The 22,968-nt window shown below is 43.8% G+C and overlaps 1 protein-coding gene across 3 annotated transcripts in view; it reads left to right on the top strand.

The window, feature by feature from the left end:
* Window positions 1-22,930, top strand: part of ZNF592 (zinc finger protein 592) — a 40,874-nt gene extending 17,944 nt beyond the window's left edge. For 2 of the 3 annotated variants that reach the window (XM_042804101.1, XM_042804100.1), the window contains exons 4-10: window positions 5,675-5,853; window positions 10,413-10,589; window positions 11,369-11,528; window positions 14,374-14,652; window positions 16,074-16,186; window positions 19,733-19,868; window positions 21,241-22,930. In XM_042804101.1, the coding sequence (XP_042660035.1) occupies window positions 5,675-5,853; window positions 10,413-10,589; window positions 11,369-11,528; window positions 14,374-14,652; window positions 16,074-16,186; window positions 19,733-19,868; window positions 21,241-21,780 (1,584 nt within the window). In that variant the 3' untranslated portion in view covers window positions 21,781-22,930. Of the gene's footprint in view, window positions 1-5,674; window positions 5,854-10,412; window positions 10,590-11,368; window positions 11,529-14,373; window positions 14,653-16,073; window positions 16,187-19,732; window positions 19,869-21,240 lie in introns of those variants that run through there. The other variant, XM_042804102.1, reaches the window with a different exon arrangement.
* The last annotated feature ends 38 nt before the right edge of the window (window positions 22,931-22,968 follow it).

Raw genomic sequence — 22,968 nt, 5'->3', positions numbered from 1 at the left:
AGGTTAACAGGAGGACATGGGATGCGACAATGAGGCTTAGGATGAATGGATGAGAGGGGGAATAAGCTGGAGGTAGCAGAAGAGAGGATGGATGGGAGAATTTTGGATTGAAGGGTGTTTTGTGGTCATGTCTTTTAGGCTAAAGGCCAAGCAGATTCCCCTGATGGCGTTGTCTCCTTAGACTGAAATAGGCAACTATAACTTGGGAAATGAAAATATCTTTTCTGTGCCTGGGTATGACAATGTTAGAGTGTATAGGAGTTAATTAGTATAAAATGCCTGCGTTAGGACTGGACTTGACGTGTATTCTGTCACTGAAACTTGAACATACTGGTTTTAGGCTATCAGTCAGGTTCTAGATTTTTCTTCTTCAAATTAATAATTTTGAGTTTCTGTTGTAGGGTTTTTTCATCTATAAATTTAACATGCTAATGTAATGATGCCTATTCATTTAAAGAGAGCCTGGGGAGTAGAGTTATCACAATGACAGCAAAAGAAATTCTCTGCTCACCACTTTTCCTCATACTGATAAAATTTTATATAGTAGCATTGTAACCTGGATGGTTGAGATAAACCGAGTCAAAAATAATCCTCCAAGCATCTGGATCTTGACTGTAGCATGGCTCAGCAAACAGTTGCACTGGTGGGAGGTGGGGAAGGGGAGCACAGAGTTGCAGAGGTGAAGGTGTTGAGCCTGCACATCATGCTGCTACACAACGGAGCATCTATGCTGAAGGATGCAGGTTGCTGGCATCTATCCCAGTGAGGCAGTAAGCGAAAGCTAATGTGAAGTTAAAGCTTAACTTTAAGTACTAATTTGCCACTTTTTTTTTTTTTTATAGCAGAAGCATCCTGCTAATCCCTAACTGCCTGCAATCCCTCAGCTGCAGAAATATCTGCTGCCCAGGCAGCTCTGCTTAAAGTAGAAAAACTAAAGCTTGCAAAAGGCTGGATTTGGGAAGGACTGGGGCTTTGAGTCACCACTGGTATGGGATTTTTGGTTTGAATATGTAAAGGACAAGCACTCTTTAAAACATTTACATTCTGAAAATACAATTTCTGTTCCCTTTTGTTTCACTTTGAATCCTTAGTTGTTTTTTTTTATTTGGGGTTGGTTTTTTTTGTTGTTTTTTTTTTGTTTTTTTTTTTTTTGGTTTAAACTAGAGATCTTTAGGCTTATGAATCTTTTCCTCTTTCATAGCCCTGATCCCGTGCCTTAGGGTTGCTGCAGCCCCATGTGTTTAGCTGAAGCTACATGATCCTGTTGAGGAGGACCCTTGCAGTCTGAGGTCATTTCTTAAATAGAAATGAACTTTATCAACATCACTAAACTCCCTAACAGCAAAGAGACTAATACCAATGTAAAATTTATTTCCTTGAACCTAAGATGGTTCCCTTTCCACTTGTGCATTGTAAGTGAAAGCAAAGAGCTTTGTGCCCCGAGTTCATCTTTCTGTGTTGCGTTGATGAGGATTGTGCCCCTGCTGCTTGCGGACTTTATCTGAGTTAGAAAATTGGCTGCAGGAATTCTGCAGTGATGCTTGTGTGTGAGAAGACAGGAGCTTGCTCTGACTCTCTGATTCCGGGTGCTTTGCAGCACTGGCAGTTAGAAGAAAATATGCTCCTAAGTGGATCAAGTTGGACGCAGAGTTTTGTAGTTGATCCTTTCAGTGAAACAGAAGGGTTAACAGTGCCACCTCTAAAACTGTGTGTTAACTATAAATTTCCTGATTTTCAACACCTTTGTGGCCACTGGGTTGGGTTTAATAGGTGAACTTTTTTGGAGCAGTGTGTTTTTTCAACCTTCACTCTACTTCAGTGAGTATTTAAATTTTTTTCCCCTTCTGAAGAAGCTAATAAGTAAAAATGGGAATAAAATCAAGTATTCTGAAGTGGCTGAGCTTCTGAGCGTTTGTGTGTGTGTGTGAATGTGACTTCTGGAAGAAAAGCCCAAATGAAATGTGGCAGGCAAACCGGAATTAAAGAAAACTTGTAATAAATAACTCTTGATTAAAGTGTAGGTTATGGGAGTATATGAAAAACACAGACATTACACAACTCAAAATCATATCCTGGTAACATGCTTTAGAAATAACTGACTAATGAATGTCTCAAATTGCTGCCAGACTTCTTTGAAAAGTCATGGAAAACTAGGAGAGAGATAAAAATGTGACATCTGGAACTAAGTTACAATTTCTCATACAAAGCAGAAGAGTTGCAAAAGAAAAAGCCGCTCTGTCTCCAAGATCAAGCCTTTGGTAGGGGAGAACACACAGGGCTGCCCGTTTGCTCCTGACAAATAAAGCAGCTTCCGGTGTAAAACGGACAAACGGACACTCCTGTAACAGCCTTGGGCACAATTTCTGGCCTAGCATCTTCTGCAGGTGTTAAAAAAAGAATGAGTGTGAGCATAAAGATGACGGTTATAATTTTTTTCCTCCACTAAACTTTTTTCAGCTCTATTATATTCCTTGGTTGATTCAATAGGAAAATATAACCTGCCATTTCATCACCTGGTCACTCAGTCCTGTACGGTCCTTTTGCAGTTTTTCGTGGTCAGCCCTTATCTGTAACATGTTGAGTTACTGGGTTATGGTCATCGGTCTTTGCCAGTTCACTGCTCGCCTCCCTTTCCTGGATACTTTGAGACTATTTTGAAGAGCCTAAATCCCAGCAGAATTTTCTGAGGACCTTCCTCCATCAAAGAACCAAGTGTTTATTTTTTTCTTCTAACCACTTACTTATCCAAGCAAAAACGTTCCTCTCATGCTGTGGCAGCTTAGTTTCCTTAAAATCCTTTAGTGAAGGGTGTTGCAAAACCATTTTGGAAATTCAGGTAGCCTGACCCATCTGCAGGTCAGATCTTCCTTATCTGCATGGTTGTTGACTCCTCTGGAGAGCTTGGGTGGGTTCATGAAGCAGGAAAGAGTTGACTTTTCCCAAGTACAGAAGTCATGCTGGTTAAACAGGACAGTTTTCCTTGTTTTTACTAATTTATCTTTGTGACTCACTGCTCTTCGTTTTGTCTGTTTACTCCCTAACGTCTTGACTCTTCCACAAGATGATCTGAACTCAGAGACTTGGGCTGTTTTTTTTGCCCCCCCTGCAGAGCGTGGTGTCAGCGTGGCAATCCTTCCAGCTTCTTCCCCAGCATCTGCAGACGTAATAAATTCATTTCGCCTTATCCTTGCTGAGTCTTGCTTTTTATTCCCATATCGTGTGTACACACTCTCTGGCAGACTTCCTGCTCTCGTGGAGCCTGTAGAAGATAACCACTAGTTTTGATGCCTCTTGCTAGCTGCCCCCAAAACTTTTCTGCCCTACGTTAGCATATTTTTGGCCCCCGCTGAGCCTTTCACTTAAGGAGGGAGGTGATGGGAGCTTGCTGCTCCTCTCCCGTGGCCTGCACGTCCCCAGGCAGCAGTGCCCAGGCATGGAGCCCATTAAATATTGAGCAATGTTGTCATATTTTAGATCCAGCACAAGCATGCACGGCAGTGAAAATTCAGGTTTTTAACTACGTGCTGATTGCCTTTGGGGGCAGTGAGTGTGACATGCCGGGGAGGAAGAGGTCAGCCCCAAACTGTCTCTTTGCAGACTTAAAATTGAAACTAAGTTGGCTTTGATAAGACAGGATCTGGAGAGAAAATGTTTCTCGATAAGCTACAAGGACAAAGGTGCTTTCAACTTGTGGTTGTGCGGAGTCTGCCTTAAATGCTAGGTGGGATCAAAGCAAGAGAGGTCTTGTTTTAACAATGCCAAGAAGTTAAAATTTCCCATTGCAAATCTAAACCCAGTTAGAGAAAAATGCCATAAAACACAATAAAGCTGTCCTGAACATTAATTTCTTCTTGTAGCTCTTACCTGGAGATTTGAGAGAGCTTTGGAGAATTTAAGGTCCTAGTCAGCTCCTTGCAGAGAGGTCCTGGGGGCTTTTCTATTTCCCAGTTTCCCGTTCCCATTTATATTTCACAGCTCAGACCATGGCTCATTAGTGCTGGTTTTCTTTGCTGAAATTATAGGGCTTATCAAGCTTTCGGGGAAGGGATGAAGTACTCTTGAGGTTATTTGAATTATATCAGGTGCCTACATGGGGGTCCTACAAAGAGTTTCTTCCACCCCTTTCTCTCTTTCCTGGGGAAACCTTTTCTCCTCTAAATTTAAGTTGCAACATATCTCAGATCATGTGTCTGAGGTTTTTGATGTCTTTGGCAATTTCTGTGGTTTCCTCTTTCAAGAGCCTAATTTTTTATCCCCCTCCCTCCACATGAACCTTTTCAGGTTTGTCATAGCTTTGCATTTTATTATAAACGATGCTTTCTATTACTGCAGTGTTTTTGACAGTTCCCTGATGGATGTTGCATAGTGGAGCATCACAGAGATGCTGCATGAAATAGCAACAATACAGAAAATGGAGTTGGCTCTTAATTTTTTTTTTTTTTGGTGGGGGGAGTGTTGTCATATTTAGGAGCTTCTGTCTCAGGTTTCTACCCTGATTGCCAGCAGTGAAGTCAACAAAACTTGGTTTGGTCCATCTGTGTGGGTACATGCTACATTAAAAGCGTTGTTTGCCCATGTAGATATCCCCTCTGGTACAACTTCAGACCATCTCTGATCTTGTGAGCCCTGTAACCTTCTGTAACCCTAGCAGAAGAAATCATGTAGTTGAATTACCTGATTTGATAATCCATAATTAGCTGCTTGCTTTAGTTCATTGTTAAGCTACAGTTTGGAGCAGAGGAGTAATTTTGCATGGGTTTATTAATGAAAGAACAGAGGTTGAGCTCCTAGAGGGCTCAGGGCTGGAGGGCTGGTATCTACTCCAGCTCTACTCCTGCTTAGGTGTCCAATAAAGTGCATCCTACAAAAGATGAGTAGCTGCTCCTGGGCTTTCAAGGAATACAGAAGATTCAAGACACCTGGGAAAGGGAGCAGAGGCTTGGCAGCTGCTGAAACTGGGATGATATGTCCACATAAAAAACTTTACATATCAAGTAAATGATGCTACTTCTGTAAAGCGGTATTGATAATAAGTGTGGTCCTTCTAAGGGTAGGGGAAAAAATGGATTTCAGAAAGGGTGCAGAAACAGGGAGGGAAAGAGTCTGCATCATTTCTCGTTATCAAGAAGTTTCTGTAAGGGTATTATAGCACACTTGGTTTGTGGTCTTTGAAAGAGACACAACTGTGGTTTCAGTGGGGAAGGCTGCTGCACGTCAGGACTGCACTGCATTCAGCAGTGAGGGTTTTGAGTCAAGGCATAATGGAGTTTTCCTGGTTTCTTTGGGTGATTTTGGTGCAGGGTGAGGGCTTGCTGAGAAGAGGGCTTTCCTTCTCAAGTGCCTTAATGCGAAAATGAAAGCAGTGACCAAGCGGAACATCTTCAGAACTAAGAGGTGAAAGATTTTTTTTGGGGAAAAAAAAAGGAAGCAAATCACGGAGGACATGGTTTAAGAATGGATACTACTGTCATTGGGAATGGCTAATTGTGGAAGTTGTTAGGGTTGCTGTGGAAAAAGACGATAAGAAGGCTAGCTGAAGAGCTTCATAGAGTTAATGCTGATACTAGAGGAATGTGATGAAGCTTTCTCTAAACCTGAATGTTTCCTAGGGTGAATTAGGGGGAAAAAAAGGCAAACAGAGAATAACTGACGAATGTAACCTTTCATTCATCAGACTTGCCAAGTGTGCCAGATGATGCTGCCCAACCAGTGCAGTTACTGCGCTCACCAGAGGATCCACGCTCACAAGTCTCCATACTGCTGCCCCGAGTGCGGAGCCGTCTGCCGCTCGGCCTATTTCCAAACTCACGTCAAGGAGAACTGCCTGCATTACTCCCGCAAAGTCGGATTCAGGTTTGTGCAGCTCCGGAGGGTGTGAGCCAAGACAGTGAGAGGGAATGGGAAACTGGGATTTAGATCTTTGGAAATGCGTCTTCCTTGCAGCAGAAATGAAAGAGGATGTAGCCTGGGACTGGCGTGGGTTTTCTCCGTGACAAAACACATTTGAAATGGAGAATTACTAAATGGATTTAAGAGGAGGTTTCTGAGAGCAGGAATGATTTTGAGGCAGCTTTAAGCTGAAGGACGCTTGTATTGAATTCAAGTTGCAGATGAGCATCTCAGGATTGATATTTACAGCAAAAGGATCGCAGATCATAATCCTCTAAATCTATTTAAGGTTTGAACTTACATTTATGTCAGTTATAATGGACTGAGGGATGTGTGCCTTCACGAGAAGGGCATAGATTATTTTCTTGTATGCCCCTGCAATTCTCCAAACACTTCTCATGAACTGAGACAGATGGAGGAAGGCTCCCAAGGTTCTGGATGTGGTGGTGTATATGTGCATGCATTGTCTTTCTCCAGCCACGTTGATTACTTTAATAAAAGACATTGCTTTTCCCTACAAGCCTTTCCTCCTTGGCATGTTTAGATCACCTTAGCTGCAGCACAGCCCTTAAGACACAGATGATTTGCTTGGGAGATGAGACCAGGTGACCTTTTATGATCCCTTAAAGTTTTATTTTTTCTCTGATTGCCATTAAATAGTTTGAAATTTAAAATAAATATGACCGTTTCTGCTCTTGGAGCTGTTTTTTTTTAAGATGTCTGCAAATTCAGGAAGCCTCCACTATGCGGTTTGTTCTGAAATCACGCTTATGTTTTCAAGGGGTTTTTCCTTCAACCATGAAGACAAGAGACACATAATAAACCAAGTCTGAATTTAATTATATACAGATAAGGTTTTTTAATGTGGGATCTGATTTGAGGGGGCACAGGCCACAACAAAGAATTAATTCAATTGCAAATTAAATGGCTGTGATACTCAGGCTGTTTGAAAATGAGTTAATATGCGAGGAGGAGGAAATCTGGAAAAAAAATGTTTTCCCTGAGATGGAAAAATGGGAATGGAGTGGGTGTCAGAAAACTAACCATGAGTTTGGTGCAGTTCTTTGGACGTCACTGGCACATGAGAATCCCAAATGCAGGCAGAACTTCATCACACCGAGCTGCTTGCACAGCATCCCCATCCCCACTGATGCCTCGATCGATAACGTGTCGCAGGGTTACGCCGGCCTGAGCCGCATTATATAAGAAGCTCAGTTTTTAGCAGTGATCCAGTGCAAGTCCTTTCTCCTCTATTTCCAACCGATGGGTTCGCAGTGTGCAGCAGAGCTTGATCCTGACTCTTTAAGTGTATGACGTGGCATTTTTAAAAAACATGATTCGTTCCAGATGTGTTACAGTAATATCTTTATGATGCCTTAATACTTGTCAGCAACAAGAGCTTCCATCCGTCTACAGATGTCATTAGCAAATATCTGCTTTCTGTGCTAGGGACATTGATGAAGATCTAAACCAAGACAGAGCTCAAGAATGATAATTACGGATTTTTTAGCTTTGTCCAGCTTCTCTAGAAGCTAAAATTCTTTAGCTTCTCCTCTAAATCGCATCTGTTCAAGCTCATCTGTGAAAACTGAGTCCACCAGACAGATGGGCTTCTGGATGTGCTATCCTTGTTATCCTGCCTGTCTCTGCTGTGGTACTGATGTCATTGGCATTGTTGAAAACAGAAGAAATAAATTTTAGTTGCAGAACTGTATCTAGATAATCCATGGCATCTGCCCTGTGGTCACGTAGCGACTTTACTTCTTTCCTTTCACTTTTGTTACTCGCAGAGCCGAAAAGCTGAGGAGTTCTTTTAAATCCTTCCCAGGATCAGCTTGACTTTTGCTGCTTCTCACTATATCCGTCTTCTTCTTGAATTTCTGATGCACAAGTTTGTTTTTGTGATCAGTTCTTATTCTGTCTCCTTTTCTGATAATACCCCAGTGTATTCAATTAAGTTTGGAGTAAGATAATTTTATTTGGGCTTTAGTCATGGCTAGTGATTGCACTGAAAATATGAAAGGTCTTATGCAGTTAAAAATTAAAATCAACAAGCATATCCTAAGTGCTCCTTTATGCTTGCATATAAGTGTAACCTCCCCACCTTTTCCAAGCACCTTCCAGCTGTCCCCACTGATGTGGGACTTGTTTTCCTGCTCCATGCCATCTGGAGAGTTGAGGGGCTGGAAGGTGACGCCACAGGAAATGTTCAGAGGGTTAAGACAGCATCTTGTAGCTTTATCTTCTCTCACAGGATGCTTTCCAAGACTTTTACACCAGCCCTCCTTGCCCTGAGGCTATCCAAGAGTCTTCTCTTGTAAATTATTCCCCCGTGCTGGGGAGATGATAGCAGAATTTGCAATTTGCAGAAATTACGTGGCAAGCCTCTGACATCCTCCATCCACTTTGTTCTGCTAATTAGTTTACTTTATCAAACTTCATCCTTCTGGCACTGGGATTCTTGATTACAAAGTGGCTGTTGTTTAAACTTCCATTTACTTGTAAATTAAATAAACTTGTGATCATTTGACCCTGAGTTAGTACTTATTTCATCCCTAACTCTAAATGAAGTACTTACTGAAACCAAGCGTAATGCAGAACCATCTCTTGTTAGTTCAGGGAGTGTTTGTGGAAGAAGCCCTTCGGATATTCCTGGATGTACCAGCCAGACCTTACTGCCAGGATTAGCATTTGTTCTTCCATTTATACTTGGGGAATTTATTCTCCTGTAATAACACGATTCCTAGTGTTATTATACTAGCAAGTCTCTCTCCGTGTCTCACGTGAATGCTTGAAAGCAGAGCTACCCAAGCAGAATGTTTTCATGCTTCCCCAAAGGTGACACCAGCTGTTGTCACCGCTTCCCTCTCTAAATTTAAGAAAACAGCATTTCTGTGTATGTTTTGAGGGGAGAGAGTTTGGCTCCTTTGGGCTGGCTTCTGCCTAATGATCTTTTGAAGTGTAACTTCAAAGCGTGGGCTTGTTTCCTAAACACTGTTGGGAGGCTCCTTGGGAGGGAAGGATAATCTAGTGGCTTGTTTGTTTTTGATATGGGCTTGGAGCTCTTCCAGTTGCTCGATAGCTGGGGTCCAGCTGCGATGGCTGCGTCCGTGCCGCAGCACTGTCGTACGCACAAACCCTAATAGCACCGTGGGCGAACGGCAGATCTCAGAGCGAAGGAAAAAAGATATTTATAAGGCAGCTTAACTCCAGGCTCACCAGAAGAATTTATCCCTTGTGTGCCTCTCACACCCTCCTAGCACAGGCATTGGCCCCTGGACTGCCTGGCTGAGCTCTTTGGCTGTAACAATCCACACGTGCAGCACTGGCTTAAACAGAGTTCTGCCATTAGTCGTTTTGATTGAATCTTCTTAGGAGAGGCTATTCTGGTCCTGGGTCAGCACTGGTGCTTCTGTGGGGACGGTAAACCCCGCGGCTGGTGTGGCCGAGGCAGGCGAGGGCAGGTGTCTGCATCGTCATGTGCCCTTGTTGTGTTGGTGTGTGGCTTCTCTTGGAGCTCAGCAGGCGAGTGGGGTTCTCGGGAGGAGTCTTAAATACAGTAAGACTGCCAGTTGTTCGCATCTTGGGGGAGCATCGAACAAGGCCTGTTGCAGGAGAAGCAGGCCGGGACTGTCGGGGTGACCCTGGCTCTCCTCCTGGCCTTGGGTCTATGTTTTCAGCTGCTGAGAAGAATACTTTGGCTCCATGCATGACCTCTGCTTCTTCTTCTCTGTCCTCCTGGAGCATTCATCCAGCTCCCAGGCAAGCATTTTCCAGGCAACACCTGCGTCTTAATGATTTTAATGAGCTTAATCAGTTCCTTGGGTGTTTCTGTTGCTGTTTTCAGTATCTTTGCTCTTGCTGTCATTATTTTTTAGTGCTTAGTGGAGTATAGGAAGCAATTGTATAGGGTTACTGAAGATCTAGCTGAATATTCTTTTTATTTTGTACTGGGACTGACTGGTATTTATGTTGCTTGTTGCTACCCAGAGATGTCATCAGATACTTTTACTTTAGCTCTTCACTTGTACCTGTGGTGGAATTGGCTTTCACAGGCAGAGCTGGCATTTTGCTGAACCACATCTTCCTTTATTCTTTCTGTGTTGTTTTAGTCTCTGAAGGCTTCTTTTATAGCTCGTTTGCTTGTTGCTAACATCTGCCCAGAAAAGCTGTGGCTGCCCCCTCCCTGGAAGGGTTCAAGGCCGGGTTGGGCAGGCCTTTGAGCACCCTGGGCTGGGGGAAGGGGGCCCTGCCCGGGGCAGGGGCGTTGGAACTAGGTGATCTTTAAAAGGTTCCTTGCAAACCAAACCAGTCTGTGATTCGGTGATTCTGTCTAGTTGTGAGGTCTGCCCAGTTTGTGAATTCCTATATCATGTTCCTCCTTGACTCTTCCACGTTGCTATTGAGGAGAGAGACAGAACGAGGACCCACCATAGCCTGGTGCTTGCCTCCTCCTGCGCCGCTTTGCGCGTGTGCTGGAAGCAACACAGAGGCCGTAACTCGGCTCCTTGTGCACCCCCTAGGTGCATCCATTGTGGAGTTGTCTTCATGACCCTCGCCATGCTGAAAGTGCACATCCACGAGAAACACTGCGAAGTCTTCCACAAGTGTTCTTTTTGCCCGATGGCCTTCAAGTCGGCCGACAGCACCACGGCTCACATGACCAGCCAGCACCCAGCAGAGCCTCACAAGACTACTCAGTAAGTATTTTGGGCTTATCTCTTCTCCAGGATTACCCCTTTTCCTCCCATTTTTTTTTTCTATTTTTGATTTCTGTCCTCATATGAGAAGATCCGCAGCTTTGTCTGCCAGCAGGGGTCCATTGCTAGCCACACTGTGCTATCCTTGGTACGAATGCAGTCTCCTGGGTAGGAGAGGAGTTTGGGCAGGGAATAGCTGTACATCCGTGAAAGGAACTTAATTGTCGCCTCTTTGTCCAGCAAGACCCACAGGGGCACCTCTTGGTAGATGGTTCCAGGGCAGCTGTTGCACCTGGCACTTAAAAGGAAGAGGAGATTTACGCCATGCAGCATTGCCCCCAACAATCACTAGAGAGAAACCTCCTGTAGTTTCCACTCTGTAGCTTTCCCCTCTGAGGCTTGAGCCAGTGCTAAAAATGTGTGCTTTAAGGGAGGCACTATGGAAAGGTGGGATTGAAAGTCATGTGTAGCTAGCTTGTATACTTTCAGTTTGTTCCCATCTGTCTGCACTTACCGACACACATGCGTAGGTAGTTATGCATATGCATAAAAGTAAAGTTATTTTTAGAAAGCTGTGATATGTGCCTGAGGCATTTTGTTGTTCTTCCCAGTTGAGTTAATGGCCAGTTGTCCACGTGGGTGTGTGTTGACAACACACTGAGAGCATAGCCCTCCTCGGAAGCCTGTCCCTTTCTGAAGTTGCTGAGATAACTTTTTCCACTGTCTTCTTAAGGTAACTAATGAAGAGAGACTGAGTTTACTTTTTTTAATTGCTCCAGGGTGATCTACAAATGCTCTTGTGAGACGGTCTTTAACAAGAAGAAGCTGCTTCAAGAGCACTTCCAGCAGAACACCAACAAGTTGTTAGTGGGAGTGTTTAAGTGCCCACAGTGTCAGCTGGTGTATATGCAGAAACAGCAGTTAATGCAGCACGTTAAGGTAGGTAACTCCACCACTTACTGATATGGAGTCCTATTTTTTGAGTTCACAGAGAGTTTACATCAACTGTGTGAGGAAATCGGTTGGAGAAGTGGAAGGTTCTTGAGGAATATATTAGTGAAAAAATAGACAACAATGATTTACAGCATTATCCGGAAACATCAGTGGAGCATTTTGTTAGCTGGTAATAATGCAGGCACTTACTCTCATCTATATGTAATTTAACCTTATGACAGAGGCTTGTTTTCGACAAAATCTTTTTGTTTTTTAACTGTTCTGTATGAAACCCAAGAAAGTGATTAAACCAGGGTGGGAGCTTTATCTTTGGTTGGGAGACAGGGGGAAGTATTCTCTGCCCACAGTGTTACTCAATTTATATAATGAAAAACGAATCTCGCTCTTTTGGGTCCTCATCTAGAGAGCTTTGGCCCCTTTGCAGCTGCCTGGGAGAGAGGCTGCGTGGCATTTAACACCCCGCTTCCCTGGCTGCTCCACATGCTTGCAGAACCACACCAGATTGCAGGAGGGGAGCGAGAGAAGCAGAAGCGATGGCCCTGGAGGTACCAGCCTTCGGGAGGTGGGACCCCGCCTTGTGTGTGTCCCTGCTGGCACCACTCAGGCTGCTCCCGAATGTGGTCTGAAATGGATAGTTGTGTGCTACCCCAAAACTTGGTGGAAATGGTGGTCTGGAGAGCGCTTCGAGCCTGCTCTCCCTCAGTGACAGCTCACGTTGCAGTAAGCACTGCAGTAATCTCATGATCAATCATCGCTCTTTTATACGTACGAAAAGCCGATTATTGTCCCTTTGGTGGGGGTTTCTAGTGGGATGTGTGTGAGGACTTAGAGATCTGATTATCCCATAAATGTGTGAGCACCACATTTTTCTGTTTTAGTCAGCGTATTTCTATGTACAATGTCTAACAACACTGCCATGGAAATCCTCTCAGAAGATTTCTTGATGGCATTCTGAAGGAAAAGCTTGCAAAGTCTTATTTTCCTTTGATTAGAGAAAAAAGTGACATTTTTTTTAATCAGTGACTTTATTTTGTTTATACTTACACTTAAAAAGCAAGAACATTTGTGAGCTCACTCCTAAAAGCAAAACCCATTCAAAACCACTTCTTTGCTCTCTCTGCCATGCCTTTAACTTGCAAATCTGGAAATGCTTTGCATGCAGTAATGAATTAAAATTTGAAGCCCTCCTGTGAAGTTGATGATTGCTAATCTTCCTGTATTATAGCTAGGAAAATAGAGTTGAGATTAAGGCTGAGACCTTCAAAGAGCCATTCAACCCCAATGCTAAAAGATGGCTTGAGTTGAGGTACACAACTTGTTGCGGTTCATTTGCAAATCCCACCTCCCAGGGACCTGCCTGCTGCAGTTTGTGCACCAGCACCCTGACATCGCCACTACAAAACTTTTGTCTTTTAACCTTGAGGCTATATTTGGCCATCAACAGGTCTTTGAGATGGTAATTAAAGTAGGCTTCTCTCCTATCAGATCCCGCTCTTTTAGGGAATACAGAGTTTATAGGAGGTGGTGTCTAATGTGTGCCTACGTGCGAAAGAAAGAAACTGTATGCCTCCTCATCTGTCTTGGCTTTCCGTTGTTAAAGCGTAAGAGTAGGAGTTAGGTCTGCTTCCTGTTATTGATTCTGCAGAGAAGTCAGTTCATTATTCTGTGCTCCTTTTTTTTTCCCCCTCAGTGGTGTAATAACAGGAGAAATGGAGTAATGGGTACTAATGTACCCTCTGCTCAGAAAACACTCTTGAGATTTCCAGATGGGGAGAAAGGTGAATTGTTCATCTTACCCTAAATAGCTGGCAATGCCGTGGAGCAGCTGTCATTGCCCTGCCATTGCATGAAAGAACTTCTGTGGACATCAGCTGGATCAGGTGCAAAGCACACAGGCTTCTCGGATCAGACCTTGTGTTTTGAAGTTTGTGGGGTGTCTAACCCACAGAAAGACTTCCAAAGGCCTGAGGCCTTTGTGTGTTGAAACTTTACCCATTATTAATTACTGTGCACAATTAAACCTCTAAATTATCCTTTTGTGTGGATGAACTGTTGTTGTTCCTAGGGGAGTTTCTTGAGGTTTCTTTGGTATGTTGCTATTTTACATGCTTTTGCTTTCCCACAGCACTTCGTTTCTGAATTATTTTCCTTCTGTTCAGTTTTCTTTGTTAAAATAACTTTTGGGGGGACTTTGGATTTTGGTCTGTTGAACAACCAAAGAGCCTGGAGATGTATTCCTTATAAGGCTGGTTTTTGGCTTTATGCCTGCTTTTATTTGTCAGGAGGAAAGTTTTGAACTGTGATAATGTAAATAGCAATAGACAGTGTGGAATTGAAGAAAGCAGGGTTGGAGAAACTGAGAAGTTGTCTCTTCTCATACCCTTGAGCAAAGATGAAGCAGCTTTGGAGCCCTCAAGTTAACAGCAAACATTTAATTCAGAGCTTACCAAAGCTCTGTGTTTTTAGAATTTGCACTCTTGAAATAATGGCAATTAACATTTCTCTTCCATTACATATTCCCTGTTTAACCAGAGTTCTCAGAGCTCACTCAAAATGTTAAAGAGGCAGCACCAAGGAGCTGCTGTTCTCATGCAGGAAACGTAAATAGAAGCTTCGTGTTTCTTGGGAAGATCTCTTGCTGGGGAAAGCACTGCAGCCAGCTGCAAGGGGAAATGGGAAGGTGCGGGAGGAAGACATCAACATATTGTTGTGAGGGGTGGGGGGGGCTTAAATAGTTTAAATAAATAGATGTTACTTATTTATAAGTAAAGGCTTATAATGCGAATTACATATAGATGTTATGTGTGATTCCATTATTATTGTTATCCAGGGTGTTCATGGGGTGCCCCAAAATCCCGAGGAGCTCTCCAACTTTCGACAGAAATCTGAGAAGGCATCAAGGAACCAGGTTCATATCCCACCAAAGGAGCTGTCTGTATCCAACGGGACTTCCCACTCCCCTCTGCCGAGGAAGGACATGAGGGTGGAAGGACACAATCCCGAATCCAAGTCCAGACTGAGAAGAACTGGTTGGACTTGCAAGGAATGTTCACAGTGGATGCCTGATCGGGAAACCTATGTGTCCCACATGAAGAGAAGTCATGGAAGGGTAAGGACTCAGGTGAAACACTTAAACTAGCTAACAAAATATTTTTAGCAAAAGAGTCTGATAATCATTAATATTTGGGGTGAAAAGCTGATAATCTGTTTGCCAGCTCACTGAGGGGTAAGCTTAGGGCCAGAATAAAAAAAAATGACATAGCCTGTTATAAGCTCACTTTCTGTCCTTGATCATACTGTACAACCTGCGTACCTCATCCTCTTTGCTGTTCCTTCTCTCACTGCAACTAATGTCAGGCTTCTTCTTCAGTTCATCTGGGTAAGTGAAAGGAAGGCCACGTCTTCTCCAGTTGCTGGTTCAACAGTCTGATCTAAACTATCTACACTCAGAGTTACAGAGGGACATACAGTTCCTCTACATGATGTATTGTTTGGTAGATACCACTACAACTAACTGGGGAGGAGTGACAGTCTCATGCAGTGCACAAAGCTATCATTATAAGAACTGTAAATCTCAATTTTGTTGGTTTTATCCAGCTCAAGCCTTGTATTGCCTTGACCTACTTCTGCCAAGCTAATCCTTGCTCACTGGCAGAACATAGGCCGAGATGTTGTTACAGCCAGATTTCTTAGTATTCTGGCATCAGGACTTCTTGCCTGATACAGTGAGTCACCTTTCTCGAGTCTCATGAGCAGAGGCTGTGGAAATCTGGATCATGATCTTTTATTCCTTCTAGCTTGACCTGGGGAGCGCTGGATTGTCCCACTTGATAAGTATCAAAAGAAGAAAATGGGGGCAGTGTGAGAATGCTGATTTTCCCATTTGAATTCTATGGCAGTAGGAAATTTGCCAAATATTTGATACGTGTATGTATTCATTAAACAAGTCTAAGAAGATTTTAAATGGAATGCATGCAGATTATACAAAGGACTGTAGGGAAAGGAGGAGGCTAGTTACGGGGCAGAGTTGCGTAGGGGGATGTGGATATCATACATGGATAACAGGTGGGACTGTGTGATGCTTTTTAACATCTTGTCCTTTTATTGTGCTGAATTATGAGGAGAGAGAACGGTAAGTGGACTTGTACTGCACACTGGGGTCCTGCCTTCTTCTGGGGCAGAAGGGGCCTTCCATTGAATTAGTTCTGCAGAGGGTCTTGTAGTGAAATGAGCCCACAGAAGAAGCAGCTAATTCAATTCCTGTTAAAAAAAAAAAAAAAAAAAAAAAAAAAAAAAAAAGGCAAGCATGTGCTTTAACTAGACCTGGTTTTTATAAGACCAGTGCTGGTATTAGCCAACTGTTGGTCTGAGTATAAGAGGGACCCCAAAATCTCTGTGATCTTTATCAGTGGCAGAGGGATTTTTTGCACCTGAGAGGTAAGGTCCAGATGAAGAGCATGGGAATGTTAGAATCCAGTCAAGTGCCTTCCATCTCCCTGTTATTAAAAGATATTTCTGTTCTTCTGCTAGTCTATGAAGAGATATCCCTGTCGACAGTGTGAACGCTCATTTAATGCCTCCAACAGTCTGCGTAGACACATCCGCAATAATCACGACACAGCAAAGAAAATTTATACTTGCTGGTACGTACTGAATGCCACTTTACAAATTTGTTTTCAATGACAGGCTAATCCTTCAAGTTTGGAAGCCCTTTGTAATAGATCATGTCTGCTCCTATCTACTCCAGGCTATAAGTTACTGAGGGAGAGTGAGAAGAAGGATATGTTAAACATGAGGGACTTGGTGGCTAAAATAAGTCCTTGCTTTTGACTGCACAATGCCCTTTGGAAATTTAGGGTAAAGTTTGATCTGAGATCTGCAGGTGCAAAATGAGTTACATTGTACAGCCTTGTGGAGCAGCCGATAAAATATTCGGCCAGTCTTTTGCTGCTTCATGGTTGGTGTAATCGTACATCACTCTTGTGCCTTTCCCATGAAAAAATGGTGCAAAAGGTGTGTAAAATCCTAATGAACCAGGGCACTAGATCTTGCCACCACTTTACAGAGGCAGAAGTGACTGAACAAGCTGCAGGGCAATGGAGAATTAAGCCTGCTGGACTTGCTTGGGAAGACGCACCTCAAATTTGGAAAATGGATTTGGAGTCTTCAGACGAGCTGTGTAAATCATCAGTGAATGAAAAATCATTGCTGGTGAAGATATTTGAACTGTGAATACAGTCTCAGTTCAGGACAAAGCCCACTGCTTTCAAAACTGCCTCTACAACTGCTGCGTTCTCATCTACTGTTGCAGAATAAGTTGTACACTGAGCAACCGTGCAGACTTGCTTCCTGTGTCATTCCGAGACATCCTTCTGAAACAGAATTAAAGCACACTTGTGTTGGAAAGGAAGTTTGCAGTGATGTAGGCTGGGGGATTTTTTTATTTAACTAAAATTTTGGTTTAATGCAGGTGTTTTCTGAAGAGTGTGCTGTCACTTTACTGCACTTAAGTTACTAAAAGCCTGCCTTGAAGAGTACATCCCTCATTTACTTTATGACTTTGGACTGCCTGCCTAGTAAGCTACTATAGCTTTCAGTAAATGGATAAAGTATTGGCATCACCACTGGGGCCTCATAGGAATACATTCCTGATGTATTTTTCGGCCAGGACTTCTAAACTTTCAATTTCTTGTAACTGGGCTCTGACTTGGAATCTTTGGAGAAGATGAAATGTTGGCTCCCAGTATCTTTCATTCTGCTTTAAGTTTGTAGGTGATGGTGTTTGGAGTTATGTGCCCCTGATTTGTATAACTCTATTCTCTCTGGATCAGTTGTTTGCAAAATGGACTGTGTCAGAATCAAAATGAACGTAAGGCCTAGCTGGGAAGAAGGATTTGTATAGGAATACCTAACAGCCTGGAAGGTGCCAGCCTGCTGTATGCATTAGCCTGTACAGGCCCCGGAGTCCAGTTTTTCTATTACTTTTCAGAACGACACACAGTTGTGGGTCCACAGCTTCACCCAAGGGTCCATGGTCGTGCCATGTTTACAGCAGAGAAGACACAGCTAGAAATTCAAGTGAATTGTGGTTGTGTTTAATTCTGAAGCTTGTAGTTGCTCCTCAGAATCTGTTGATGAAGTCTTAATTGGACAGTGGTTGTGCTCTCTTTAATCATTGTAGTGGGAGATTTACTGAAATCACAGCACTCTTCAAATGAAACTTGTTCCTTGAAATACTTGTCCAAGCACCTCCAACAGCTGCTCTTTGTTTGGATCTGAGGTCTTCTGTTCAGTCTCCCCTTTGATCCCTCTTAGTTTGTCTAGAGCGCTGTTCCAAAAATCTCCTCCGTGACTGTTGCTCACAAATACTCCCATCCCTTTGAATTCCTCCTCAGCTCCTTCCTGTGCTCTGTAAGGCAGCACATCTCTGCTGCTCCTTTTCCTTTTCCTTGGTTGCTGGTCTGTTTTCCTTATTCCCACCAGGCAGTTTGTATCAGTCTCGCGTGTTATTCCCTTCAGGGGTTTGACGCTTTAACTTTGTCTCACCCTCTTCTCCTGGATTTCCATGTGAAGCATGTTTAAAGTTTGTCATTGAACCGACAATTGAGTATTTTTGTGACTCCAGCATGCAGTCTTGTAGGTGACCTCCCTCTGGTTTCTGATGTTTCAAGCTGTGATTTTCCCTTCTCCCCCTGCCCTGCTTAGGTCTCTGCTTTCTGTTAAATTTGTAGGGAGAAACCAGTGATGGAGGACTTGCTTGAACACCCTCCTGCCAAGCTTGTCATTGGAGTAGTTCAGGTTAGGAAATCATCCTTCCCTGCTCACATGAAAAGAATTCTAAATTAGGATAAATTGCAAAATATTTTGATGTTTTGTGTATTTTCTTTCATAAGTCACTTGGCTATTGTTAGGAGAACTTGCTCTTATTTTCCAACTCTTAAGTATAAACTGTCTGGAACACTTGATTTTCAACACATTTACTTTTGATAAATGCCACTTAATAACCTCTCATCTTTCCTCCATGAGGGAGAAAAATTCCATCATTATTAAATATTGATTTATCATCTAAGCAGTTCCTGTTAAAAACCAGAAGTATTCAGTGAGTATGTCTGCATTTTCACATCATTACTGACTGTTTAATTTCCATCTAGTTACTGGAAGATCAGTAGGAATCTTCTTCTCTCCTTTTAAGAGATGTCTTTGTTGCCCAGAGACACTCCAGCTCCTCTCTGTTCCCTTTTATCCCTCACTGCCTACATTTCAGCTGCAATTTGTGCGTTTCAGAGAAGTCCAGTGTTACTCGCCTCGTTGCTTGGGTCGATGTGTAGCTGATGGACCTTCCTTGTGTCGTGCTGGCAGGCAGCAGAAGAGTGCAGTCAATCCCGAGTTTCCCAATTCCTAATGGAGACCTCTCTGCGCCTCACCGCGCTGCAGGGGGGTGGTTTATGTGTCTGCAAGACCCGGCACTTATTTCCAGTCACCCAGGAGCGAAGGTTAACAGATGGCACATCCCCTTCACATCTCCTTTTGAAATGTCAGCCGTGCTCTCCGGCAGCTCTTGAACCCTACCAAGTTTTAATGGGAAGAGTTACATGCAAATGATGCGTTCGTGAGTGCTTCTGCCTGGGTGATTGTTATTAAGGTTGGAAGTTCAGCATTTTAGTAAGAATTTTAAGTGTGTTACAATAGACAGAGTCTTGTGAATGTGATGCTGCACTGGTGCTTGGGAACACTGGGTGCAGAACCCAGTTCTGCTGCAGGCCTCCTCGGTGTTGCGCAAGTCCTGAGGTCCCTCTGTGCGTAGGTCTCTCATCCGAGAGTCATTTTTCTCCCATGTGTTTTCCACCTTGATTATTTATCTTGCACTTGTGTAGTATGTATCACAGTGGGCCTGAGCTCCACTAGTCCCTGTATTTATTTAGTACTGTACTGTAAATAAGACATGCCCTACTTTCTCATTCCTGCTTACTGCGGTAAATTCTAAACTGTTCTAGATTTCTCTTGGGGGTAATGCTTTATTATTAAAATGATAATTTGCTGTGTATTTTGGTAATCTAATAGTACATTACTCACCAGTGTCTGTCTCCAATTACACCTATTGGTTTGGCACATAACGAAGAGCTGTTTGGATGGAAACAAACAGCTGGGCATTTCCTCTAAGAATTTCTTTTCCTTTTTTTATTTCCAAGGTACTGCACAGATGAAAATCAGACATTTCCTCAGCCGTTCATGCTGGAGAATCACATCAGCCTCATGCACGGCATCAAAAACCCAGACTTGACCCAGATGGCCAAAGCAAAAGCTCCAGAGAGAGACACAGCAGAAGTAACTGATATATTTTCATTGAAAAATAAAAGTACCTGGCGAGTAGCTGTTCACTTGGGGTGTTATGTCGAGCCGCAGCCTTACAGCAGTCAAGCCCTCTCACCCATATGGCATATTTCCATCCCCTCCCCTCAACTCCATCCAGTTTGGTTCTCTCTGGCAGTGTTAGGATCAGAACTGAGAGCACAGCTGAGCTGCAGCAGCACCAGGGCTGCGTATCTTGCATTTTTCAAGATACTCCTGAACGTGTGGCCCGGTGTTTTACTGACCTTTTTTTAGTCTTACTTTGTCACCGGGTCTAATTTAGGTTTGTCGCTACCCTTGCTTTCCCTTGCCACTCTGTTCATGGGCCTGGTACATTTCTCCTCTTTCTCCCTTGTTTTTTCTGCTAGTTAGAAAAGATTTCATTTCAGTTTTAAAATACTTACTAGATCCATTACCTGTGAGAACTGTATTCCTCCTCAGTAGGACTGTGTAATTGTTCTCAGCAAATGTAACCATCCAACTAATTTTATTTCAGGTTGGTTTGGAGCGGAGGGTTGGCTGACTGGAATTCTTTGCTCCATTTACTTTAAAAATAGATGTACATTTGCTGTATCACTTCAATTTATCATTCGTCTGTACCCTAGCATTGAGGGATTGCAGGCAAGACTGACTCCCCCTTTGTATTTATGCCATAAGGAAACCTGGGGTAACTCAAAAATTCAATTCCATGAGCTGGTGGCTGCTTCCCCCAAGCAGAGCTGACGTACCAGGGCACCTGGCTAAATGGGCTTAGATGGTGGCTTCACGTGGCTCACATCTGCAAATACAAGCCTGGAAGTTCTGTCCTAAACCACGACCACTCAGTGCTGCTGGATAAGGAGATAACAAAATCACGTGAAGGGACGTAATGCAAGTGAGCCATCCTCATGGGAGGAGAAGCACGCTGCGGGATTGTAAAACAGAGGGGATGAGTTAACAAGAGACGCCATGAAGAAAAAGCCTGAGTGGAGGGGGAAATGTTCAGAGTTAAATCTGAGCAGCATTGTCTGGGCTAATGACCGTCCCCACGTCGCTCTGCTCTCCCTGCTCTGTGCGCTCCTTCCCATAGCAAGTTCAAATCCTCTCCCCATCACGTTTCTGCTCAGCCAACCGCTCCCATCTCCCATCACAGGATGGCAGTTGAGATCCCCCATGCTGCGGTGAGGTGTTTGGGTACTGGTAGGAAAGGCAATGCCACAGGAGTGCCTAGGCATGGCTTCGTTTAGTTTGTATCAAAATAACAATGTGTATTCGCCCTGAGGCAATCAGATAGGCGTGTGGGATTTAGCACTTATTCTTCAATGGCCTCGAACAATAAAGTAACTTTTTAATCTTATTTTTTTTTAAGGCAAAATCTCCAAAGAGGATGGCAACGGATGAGCTGGGTCAGGCAGAGACCGCTACGGGTTCAGACACGCCGCCAGCCAAAAGACTGAAAGCGCATTGGAAATGCGCTAAATGCGGCTTTGCGACAGACATCAGTACTGAGTTTCAGGAACACATACCTCGGCACAAGACAGACAGCTCCACCTACCAGTGCTTGTTCTGTGGTTTGTGCTACACCTCTCATATCTCTCTGAACAGACACCTCTTCATTGTTCATAAAGTAAAAGATGAGGAGGAGGAGGAGGAGGAGGAGGAGGAGGAAGAAGAGGAGGAAGAGGAGGAGGAGGAGGAGGAAAACGAAGGGCAGAAGTTACAAAGAGAGATGAGTGAGAACGGACACGAGGGGTACAATGGCGAGATGAACACTACAGCGGAAGAAGAAAATCTGAAATGCAAAGAGGGCAAAAGTGACTCAGCTCTTTGTGAACACACTCAGACGTGTGGCGTGGAGGGTCCCAGTAGCACCTCGCAGAACAATCATTCGAAGTCTCTTAAGACTTAAAACCAGAAAACCCCTTTTGGTTGGTTGGTTGGGGTTTTTTTGTTGGGGGGTTTTTACTCAAAATACAGGGTGGGGATGGGGCGAATCTTTGAAATATTCTGTTGATTTTTTGGGATGGACATTGCTTTCCGTTAACTTCTATTTGTAAGGGAAATTTAAAAAAGAGAAAAAAAAAGCAAAACAAAACAAAACAAAAACCCTGCCATTGCATCCTAAGCACTAACTCTCTGCCAGACCAGGGAGGTGAAAAGGGAAAGCAGGGCGAAAATCCTCGCTGGAGCTTGTCCAACTCCTGAGGATCAAGGAGCACTTTCTGCAGCTGCAGTTTCCTTAAGATGAGCTCTCTTCCTTTGAGTGTGCACTGCCTCAGCCTCTGCCCAGAGCCCCAGCCTTGCCTTCCCTACCTTGCTTTCTTTCTCCTTCTATTTATGGCTTCTTTTTTCTCTTCCCATCCTGCCTTTGTTTTACTCATTTTAACTCGTAACGCTGTCTCAGCAAAACACGCTTGTCAGGACCGCGCTGGCCGATCCGGGATCTTCTGTGTTACGCGGGGCGGGTTCACGCTGTAAGCCGCGCCGGTTTTTCTTTTCGTTGCCCAGATAACCACCTTATTTTCCAAAAGGCGATTTAACGGGATGTCTCGGACCCGAACCGTCCCGAGGGAGAACTGCGTAGCCCGCGCCACGTGAGGTGGGGCCCGGTGCCCCTCGGGGCCTGCCGTGCCCGCGGCGTGCGCTTCCCCGGTGGTCCTATTGACTCTCCCCTTCCTCGCCCGTTCCCCCGTCGCATACGTGCTTCGTGTAATATAATTATCTCCTATACCATTATTTTTTATTATGTTGAGCCAGACCCCCTGCTCATTATTGTTTACTATGACAATGTTTAAATAATTTAAGAACTATTTATCTTATTGCATTCGGACCGCTCACGTTCTTGTCTCGGCGTGTTTTGATACGAACAGTTTGGACTCTTTGTATTTTTTGATACGGTGTACGTTAGCCTAGGGGATGTTTTACCAGGTAGCCTACGTAGAGTTAAGGATAGCAGGGGGCACTCCCGAGCCATCACGTATCTATTTAACCCGCAGCGGCGTTTGTGCCTTGCTATGATGTTTACTTCAAAGTATTGCAAATAAAAGCATCCAAGGGTGCCTGCCTGGGCGTCGTTCTTGGCTCGGGCCGCCATGGC

This window comes from Tyto alba, unplaced genomic scaffold (genome assembly GCF_018691265.1).
Source record: "Tyto alba isolate M040663 unplaced genomic scaffold, T.alba_DEE_v4.0 Super-Scaffold_41, whole genome shotgun sequence".
NCBI lineage: Eukaryota > Metazoa > Chordata > Aves > Strigiformes > Tytonidae > Tyto > Tyto alba.
The sequence above is the reverse complement of the archived record's forward strand: the minus strand, read 5'-3'. Positions and strand labels throughout refer to the sequence as shown.